The sequence below is a fragment of the Vigna unguiculata genome, chromosome 5, assembly GCF_004118075.2.
Source record: "Vigna unguiculata cultivar IT97K-499-35 chromosome 5, ASM411807v1, whole genome shotgun sequence".
In the NCBI taxonomy this organism is placed as follows: domain Eukaryota; kingdom Viridiplantae; phylum Streptophyta; class Magnoliopsida; order Fabales; family Fabaceae; genus Vigna; species Vigna unguiculata.
The window spans coordinates 3,294,144-3,304,223 of NC_040283.1; the positions used below are offsets into that span (position 1 = coordinate 3,294,144).

At 27.5% G+C, this 10,080-nt stretch overlaps 2 protein-coding genes across 2 annotated transcripts; one reads left to right on the forward strand and one right to left on the reverse strand.

The window, feature by feature from the left end:
• Positions 1 to 314: 314 nt before the first annotated feature.
• On the forward strand, positions 315 to 2,260 carry LOC114183635 (1,4-dihydroxy-2-naphthoyl-CoA thioesterase 1-like). The gene is made up of 3 exons (XM_028070716.1): positions 315 to 665; positions 798 to 989; positions 1,964 to 2,260. Exons 1-3 carry the CDS (start codon positions 534 to 536, stop codon positions 2,114 to 2,116), a joined length of 477 nt encoding a protein of 158 aa, XP_027926517.1. The 5' UTR covers positions 315 to 533; the 3' UTR covers positions 2,117 to 2,260.
• A 1,843-nt stretch (positions 2,261 to 4,103) lies between these two features.
• Positions 4,104 to 5,140, reverse strand: LOC114183364 (probable calcium-binding protein CML45). Its single transcript, XM_028070374.1, has one exon. The coding sequence runs from the start codon at positions 4,769 to 4,771 to the stop codon at positions 4,154 to 4,156; it is 618 nt and encodes a 205-aa protein (XP_027926175.1). The 5' UTR covers positions 4,772 to 5,140; the 3' UTR covers positions 4,104 to 4,153.
• Positions 5,141 to 10,080: the final 4,940 nt, after the last annotated feature.

Here is a 10,080-nt window from a genome sequence, read left to right on the forward strand (position 1 = left end):
TTTTCAATTAATACTTTCAATTATATAATCAAAAACATATTAGTAGATTATACACGTTTCTTTTCAATCGAGGTATATATAAAAATTATTTATAATCAACAATTTATTTAAATTATCAAAACTGATATATCTCTAGAATATAAAACAGGGAGGATAAAATTAAACGTTATCTATATTATTTCTATATTATTACTTGATCGGTATCACAAATACTTTCAAAATCAAGGGTTAAAAAGAAAAAAAAAAAAACTTAAACTTGTGCTGTTATCCAAATTTTCGGTGTTTATTAAGGGACCAAATGGTTTATATCGGAGTAATAACAAAAAGTCAGAAACTGAGTTTTAGACCATACCTTCCACAACGTGAACAAACTCTCTCACCTACCACCAACTCTCATTCTTCCGATTCATGGTATAAAAAAAACAACCAAAGACTTCCCCTGTCATCTTTGTCCCAATTATTGTTTCTCATGACAGGTTCTTCATCATAGTTGACTCCAACCCAACCCAGTTTTCATCGAACTTTGCTGATAAATGGAAAACCAGCACCAATCATCAAAGACTTCTGAATTAGATGCTCCTCTCCATTTAATTGGATTCGAGATTCAAGATTTGTCTCCACAAAGGGTATCTGGGCATCTCACTGTTACACAAAAGTGCTGCCAGGTTTTTCTCTCTTTTCCTGCAAACCACCACAACAACACACGCACACACAGACATAAATACTTTGGTCTGGTTTTTTTTGTTTGTCTTTAATAAAGATGGGAACTTGTTGGTCTAATTTTGCACGCGGTGAAGCCCTTCAAGGTGTTGCACGGAGGGGTGTCAGCATTGATGGCAGAGGCTCTTGCGAGCATAGGTGCCCACATGGCTTCTGGTTACCAGAGAGTGGCTGGGATTCAGCTCAGCATCAACCATTTGAAAAGTGCTGTGCTTGGTGACTTGGTCTATGCAGAAGCTACCCCTGTAAATGTTGGCAAAACCATTCAGGTTTTTCAATTTCTTCTTTCTCTTTTTCTTGCTTAATCCACAACCATGTCTTACTCTACTACAGATCCAATCAAAATACAAGAAAATAAACTATCTCAGATCACAACCCAGGGGTGTTCTTGTTGTGTCGTTAAAATAAATATGCACGTGTTGTTGACCCAAAGAGTAAAGTCAGTGGGGACACTATGGGTCCATAGGAAATAGTGAACTTGGTATATGAAATTGTAATTTTTATTTCTCCATTAATAGAAGCTTTGATTTCAAAGATTTCTTTTTTTAAATTAGCATCTGTGACAGAGTCACAACTGAACTACCATTTTATTATTTGGCACAAGATAGGTTCGATTATTATTTAGAATCTGGCTTTAGGAACGGATTGGAACTAATAACCCTGTAAGTATATTTTAGGATCTGCTTTTAAGATCATTCACTGTCTTTTTCCATTGTAAGTTCTTAAATAGGTTGGTGGTAGTGGGTTTTGTCTTAATAATGGTTTTGGGAATTTCACCATGTGAGGATGTTGGAGATGGGAATGTCAAAATTGACATTTTGTTCAGGAGGCTGCTGATAGTATTATTGAGGGATATAAATGTCTTTTCAATGTTTAGAATTACATAATTAAATTATGATGGCAAACACAGACTTAAAAAAGTTCATACAGTTAAAAGGGTAATTTTGATAGTCAATTATTTTTACGAATTCAAATTCAAATACGAGTCTAAGTTTTAAATTCGAGTCTAAGTTTTAAATTAAGTAAAAATAAAAAAATTAAATATTATATAAAAATGAAAACTTATTATTTTAAAATTTTAGATTAAAAATTGTGTCAATTTCTTATGTGTAGATTGAACATATGTTTTATTAGTGTTGTATATATGTAGCGATGATCTTTCAATAATAGTAATCCCTAACTTTCATATTGATAATTGAGATTAGTTTGTTTCCCATCTGAACTAAATTTTTGAAGAAATCAGGTATGGGAGGTTAGAATCTGGAAGCTTGATCCTTCAAACAAAGAAAAGAGATCTCTGATATCATCATCAAGGGTTACTCTACTATCCAACATGCCTGTCCCCGACAATGCAAAAGGTGCAGGAGAAACACTAAGGAAGCATGCTAGACTGTGAATATTCCTGCTGTATAATTTACTTATGCATAACCAAAACTTTTCTTCTTTTCTGAAATACAACGAGGAAAGGATTGTTGAGGGTCTAAAAAAAGCATCACTAGTGCTTCAAAATATAAACCATTCTAATAATTTGTTGCTTGAATGGAATGTCAATTTCTTGTAATTATAAAATGGATCGATATACGCATGGAAAAATCTACCACTACAAAGCAAAACCACCCATAAAAATCATCATTACATTACTTTTGAGAGAGTTATTATAAAAGTCAACAAATTTATGATATACCTAACAGTGTTACATCACTAATTCTGGTACATACATTACCTACTTTTTTTAATGTATTTTTAAAATAAGATCTATTAAACAGAAAAGTTTTTAAATATGGAGGGTGGCCCAATTTAATTTTGATAGATGTTACATAAATGTCGATAAATTGTAAACAGTGTCAGACAAAATCGACATATCACTGTTCTCTGCACAATCAGTCTTAAAACCAAAGATACCTCAGTGAACAAATGATAGATATAGCACTGTTCTCTGCCCAAACCTAAATTTACATTTGAAAACCCATCAACACTGCCAAATCTAAAATTTAAAAGCAGAACAAAAGGTAGCGACTCCACAATAAAAGATCAGCACGACCAATAAATGGACCTGGATAGTTATGCACAAAAACTAGTCTTCTGAAAACAGAATATATTAATTGAAGCTTAAGAATAAAATAAAGGAAATAAGAAACTTTACACGACAACAAAGAAGAATCTGAAATCCTAAAACTCACTCTGTGTTACAGAACAGACTGGCTGAAATACTTCTGTCTGATAAAATGTTCTGGAAGTTGTAACTTGAATGTCACTGCTCCAACTATGTGCTCTGATAAAACTCACCAAGTAGGAGAATAATTTTTTGCTACATTTTGATGTCTTTTATCTTCTTCTATCATCTGTAATAATCTCCTTAAGAACAAAAAAACCCTAAATATCTTCTTAGCTTCCTTATAAGAACCAAACACATTTAACATGTTGTTACATGTGGAACACTAATGTGTTAAGCAAGTTCTGACGACATATCTTGTATATCACCAATCTTTGATGTGTTACATATTATAGCATCGGATTTAGATACAGTCAGAGCGAAAATAACTCTGCACATATATAACAGAAACTTTCCTTATAAAAATGTCACAGTAGAACCCCTAAAACTGAATTATGTAACTTACTAGTTTAATTCATACGTAATGTGACTAAATTCTTATTTTCTTACTTTTCCCTTCTTTCCAACTAAATAGATAATCATTTAAATTTTTCATATTTTTTTCTCCTTTTTAGTCTAATCTCACTTTGCATTTTTCTTTTCTCTTTCATTTCCTCAATTTCTTTCACACCATCCAAATCATAAAAAAAAAATGTATCTTTCGATATTTAGCTTAAATGAGGAATCTATTCTGAACTGATTCTAAATCCATGTAAATAAAAATAGTATCACTTATTTAGATTATTTTTTCATAAATATTTTTGAAAAAAGAAAAACGTACATGATTCTAAATTAGCTTACATATAAATTAGTTAACTTTTCAAAAACCTTTTTCAGATTTTTCTCTTATTTTCTGCGTCTGTGACAAAAAAAAAATCCATATTATGCATCCAATTGTATGTTACCTTTCTTTCTTTCACCTTTCTTGTAATAACTTGTCTATTATGGTTAAAAGCCAAGGGACTAAAAAACCAGATAGCTTTGATTCTTCTACGGAAAACTTTATGAGAAATTGGTTTATGTCACAGTGTCTTTTCTAAGTTTCTTCTTAATTCACTTCATATTTATTATACTTTTCTTTGCTATGTTTAATTCATGGATTTTAAGCTCATGCAAAGCATTCCATGAGAGTTTTTTAGGGCTGACGATGATTACAATTTTCCAATGTACTTTTTCTTTCTACAGGGTATAGATTCTGATATCGATGATAACATTATGCAGAAGGAAGAAGTGAAAGAACATATTAAACTAACTCATTTATTAATATATAAATGAAACAAATCAGCAGAAGCGATTTTCCATAATTTTTACAAATTCAATGAAATCTATTCTTCCATCTTGATTTGTATCAAAGACTCTGATCATCTTGTGGCAGTTCTCAAGTTCTTCTGCTTCTTTCAATCCCAAAATGCACAGAACTCTCTGCAACTCTTTGGCATCGATAAACCCATCTTTGTTCTCATCAAAAACATCAAAAGCATGTTTCACCTCTTCCAAACTTGGCTCCTGCTCCTCAAACAGTTCAGAAAGCTCCTTGGAACCATACTTCTCTTGAAGTTCCTCACTTTCCGAGCTGCAAAACAATCCCAGTTTTGCCATCACCGTTTTGACCTCATCCCTCTCAAGATAATTCTCACCATCTATGCTTCTCTCTGACTCATTCTCTCGGTGGCTAAACTCAGGCTTTGATACCTGCTCCTCTTCCCTCACCTTTGAGTAACGAGAGTGAAGTTGGCACAGAAGGAAAAACCAAAAACTAAAGAAAAAACTCTGGATTTTGTAGAAACATGTATAGCACAAGGAAAGTTCTACCAAACCAAACGAGGGAGAAGTTGAGTTGCCATCATTCTGAGATGCCCCCCCTTCTGAAATAACAAAGTCAATTCTTCCTAGAGTCATGGCTGCAGATATGTGCAAGAATAGATGAAGAAGTAGCAGAATTGTGTGATCCCTTGTGCCTGAAATTGTTATTGTTAAGTTGTTAGAACTTGGTTAGCCTACAAAGACAAGAAATGTTGCTGTGGATGTTGTTTAAGGTTGTATTGATGGTCTTTATAAATATTGGAACTTTGAAGCAGCCTGAATAGTCAGCCCTGAAAGCTGAAGGAAGGTGCTTCACAAGTTCATCAGGAATTTGAAAGAAAGTGCTACCATGTCACTATGGTTATTTCTTGACAGCATCATGGGAAATTTCCTGTTATGTGTGTGGATTTTTTCTTAGGTTGATGTGGTCTTAGAAAGAAAGGTATATGTCAGGCTGGCCTGCTTTGTCTATGTCTTCTTCTCATTTCATTATGTATAAAATAATTTTCTGCTAGACTTTCTGGCAGGTTTTTTGGTCAAAGCTAAAAAATATGCAAAAAGACAAGTTTCAGTAGTTTCCAAGAACTGAGTGAACACTAATTGCCTACCATCATGCTATGCATCACATTTCCACTTCTCAGATATTAATAATTGGATGTTAAAAACATATATATTACATTAATGTCATTTATTTCTTTTCATGAATTTAATTATGGTTATTTTCAATGTAAATTTTTTTTTACAATCAATTCAAAATACAAGTTTCTTATGAAAAATCAACTTGTTTAACAAATATGATCATTTATTATTGAAGTAATTAATTAATTTCTAATTGTAGGTTTTGAACAAGTCCAGATTCTTTATTAACTTTGAATGTTGTTATTTGCTGAACATTAAAATTAGACTGTTGTTAATTTAAATATTATGAAAACACGAAAAAAAAAATTCAGCAAAAATCTAAATTTGTTTTGAACGGTGCAGTGTGAATCTAACATTTGAGTTAATATCTTAAGTCTTGCAAATTCCCTACGTCCACTTATTTGTAGACATCAACTTAGTTACGTCACTACATTTATAAACATATTTGTGTCTTTTGCATTGCTTAAAGGTTGGGTCGTTTTAGAGTAAATTTGTGTTGAATGTTCTTGTAATCTTCTCATCTATTTACTATTCCATAACATAACTCTTCCAAGTTTACTATTTTTATGGTCTTTCTGGTTATTGGGCCCACTTGTTGGACCATTTATTTTTTATTAGTAGAATCAATTTGGTAAGATGGTGAGAAAGTTGTGAACTCGAATATTAAAATATGCGCCTACATGTGTAGTTTCTCCACTATAAATCACAATTTTGGTTTTCACAGTATTTTCTAGGAAATAAACGAAAAATTCAATGTGAAACAATGAATTGGTTGCTTCTCATATAGTAAATTAGTAAAATAAATTCCCGGGAAATTTAATATATAAATATTCTTACCGGGAAATTGTGTAATTCTTCAGTTATCACCGATTTTCCTTGTTCAAGTGGGGTTGCATACGATTATCCTAGCTCAAATAATGCTTCAAGTGGGATTGCAGAAGATTTTCCAGATTCAATGTTCAAGTAAAACATGAGTATATAAATAAATAAGGAATCAATGTGTATTTGGACCCTAAACATCATAATTATGGTCAATAAATATATCCAAATTATGCAGATACTAAATAAATATTGTTTTTACCAGAAATTTGCCGATTGATTCGAAATGGTTGGACTTGTTGTCGTTGATTTGTATCCAAACTCCTTTTATTTATGAGTAAAAATATGATAAAATGATGAATTCTTATAATAGCATGTATATTTAAAGGTTTTTAGACGTATGAATAACAACAAATAAGATAAAATTAAAATATAACAACAAATACCAGATATAATAACTGATTTCAGTTTATTATAATCTGGATTTTGTTTATATTATTTAGGGATACACGATGTCATACTTATTGGATCCTTTTAGGCATGACAATACTAATATATTTTTGGTGTGATAGATACAGATATTATTATAAAATTTTTTGTTACAAATAAATTTATAAAAATATATTGGTATATATACAAAACAAAATAAAATAAATAAATAAATATATAACGATGAATGATAGGATATAGAAATTCCCAAATTAATTATCAGGTTTGTTGAACCAACCCTCTGGATTTAGAGTCCATAGACCATAAGTGAGAGGTAGAGTCAATACCATAATTATAGAATAATTGGTGTTAATTTTTCCATATAAAATTGATGGTTTGTTCAACTATTATTTTCCACAATTAAAGTGAGATGACATTTCTTCAAAGGAAAGTTTATAAAAATTTGGGATCTTGATTAAAATTTGGTTAACTTTAGCTTTGAAATCTTCTTTGATGAAAATAATAATCACTGCTTAATTTTGTTTCATAAAGTATATAAGAGTTTATTTAGAAAATAGCAAAAAAATCTTAATTGATTGATGATGGTAATAAGTGTTTTGTTTTCATACTTGTATAACTTATTTTATGAATTTAAATAACAAAAGAAGATTATCCCGTAAATATTTAATCAACCATTAGCTTTATATAATGAATTTAATTTATAAAAATAAATAAACACTAATTTTCAATTTATTTTTCATGTATTTTAAAATTGTTTAGATCGGTACAAAAATTAATAATCACTTTATTAAATATGTATAGTAAGCATTTAATCCTAAATAATGTTTTGAAAGATTTTATAATTATCATGAATCTCGTCATATATTTTTGTGTTGTTCACACAAAAGAAGACATTCTTTATCCGTATAGACAGATACTTAATGGCAAAAAATGTTATATTTTAAATATATAGTGATAGACAATGCTAGAGTGATATTGAAAAAAGCACCACAAAAGATTAAAAAAATATGAATAATATATATTATAAACTCAATCTAACTCTTTGAATGGACTACATAAGTCAACTTGTGAAGTCAATTTTGTTTTGTCATCTATTGCTTCTTTTATTTTAATTGTAAAATATTTGAGATACATGTAATATTTTTACTTTTAAATAATTATATTATTTATTTTATTTTAATTTAATTTTAAAAATTAAGAACTTAAAAAAATTAAATACTTCACCTTTTATTTTTGTATTTAAAGAAATGTTTTGTAATCTGTTCGAATACAATCTAAACATTAAAAAGAAAATCAAATATATTTTTTAAAATTATTATGATAAAGTAAAAAAATAAAAAATAGTTTGAAAAATAAAATGGCAAATATTATATATATATATATATATATATATATATATATATTAAAATGATTATTATTTAAGGGAGGATACGAAGAAAATAAAAAGAAACAAAATAATATAAAATAAAATTAATTAAAATTGAATGTTATCAGGATTAAAAGAAATAAAATAAAATTTGAATCTCCCGCATTAGTCTTTATCCTACTCATTTATTTCTTTAATTTTATCATATTCAATGATTTATTTTTATTTAATTTATATTTGATCCTGCTCATTAATTTGTAATTTTTTTATTATTTAATTTATCTTACCTTATCGATTGATATTATTAATTTACGAGTATGCATTTAATTTATCTCTATTAATTTATAATTATGTTATTTAATTTATTTTTGCACCAAATTATTTTATTAAATTTATGACTATGTTATTTAATTTATTTTCAGTAACTGTGGATATTAATTTATATATTCTTTTATTTTATTTATATGTGATATGTTGGTCTATATCTAATTATTTGTGTGGATATTAATTTATATATCTTTTTATTTTATTTATATGTGATATATTGATTCATATCTAATTATTTGTTTTTTTTTTTATTTTGTATTATTTTAAACATTATTATCTTATAATTCAGTTAAAAAATATAATAACAAAAGTAAAAGAAAATATTTTTCAATGAACTTGCATAAAAGAAAGTTGCTTACATATTTTATTATTATTAATTTTATACTTTTTATGTTTGAATAATGCATGGATTATTGATAGACAAAAATACGACATATCTTGATAGTCACAATGATATGTGATCTTTTAAACTATCTAAGGGTATGTTACTTGATAGAGAGTTTTAGGTTTTATTGGAGTGAGTTAATACTAGACTAAGGTATGAGTGTTTATATTAAGAAATTCACACCGGTATATTACAAAATAAAAGACATGAATTATTGTAGGGTTTAAGAAAATTTTTAATAAGTAGGTTAATATTTGAATATTTATAATATCGATTTGGATTATATTCATACACTAAAAATTATACTATTATGTTCAACAGTTTTAAGATTAAGTTATGAGTGTACATATTTTTTATTTTGTATGAATCTAACAATGTTTTGTATTCTTGAGAAAAAAATAATATATATATATATATATATATATATATATATATATATATAACAATATATAAAGAGAATTCTCTATTTTGTGTTTATATTTTAAAATACCAATTTTATCTTTTAAAATATAATTATTTATTAAGTTTTTAAAAATTGACGGTTACTTTTACAAATATTTTTATAAAATCGTCTATTTCTGCTCTCTCTCTTTTTTCTCTATTTATTAATGATTATTCTTTTATCTTTTCTAATATATTTCACTTTATTTTTAATAAACATAATTTTATTTTATATATTAACTTAATAACATTACATTATCATCACATATTAATATAATATCACGTATATTTAAAAATTGCGTACACACATGCGCGACAACGCTACGCGCCTGTGTGTACGCTAGTATATATATATATATATATATATATATATATATAAATTTTGCACTCATGTTCTCAATTAATAATAAATATTTAACTATGTAATCATTTTTACAAATAGTAAGAAATAGAATATATATATATATATATATATATATATATATATATATATATATATATATATATATATATATATATATATATATATATCCAATAAAATTAAATTTAATGGCATTGTTGTAGGTTAAATCATAATCCCCATTGTCATTTTATAAGTTAAGTTTATTAAAAATAATATTTAAGACTTACAAAAATTCTATTTACTTTCATTTTATTGTTATATGCACATGTTGATATCCTTAAATGAGCTATTTTCATTGAGATGTTAAGTCATGAAGAACTTATTATTAGTATTCTTAAACAATATTAAATATACACATAATATAAAACCTTTAAAATTATACAAAACTTATATATTTTAATAATAATTCAAGAGTGGAGTTCTTTTTAGTGGGTGAGAAAATTACAAGCCTTTTTGTTTGAATATAGTGTCTCTTGCAAGTCCATTTCTTCCTTGCTTCATCAAACAAATGCCGTTGTACATTGTTTTCTAGATGGTGGATTTAACAAAAAAAAAAAAACATAAATGTTTTTAAG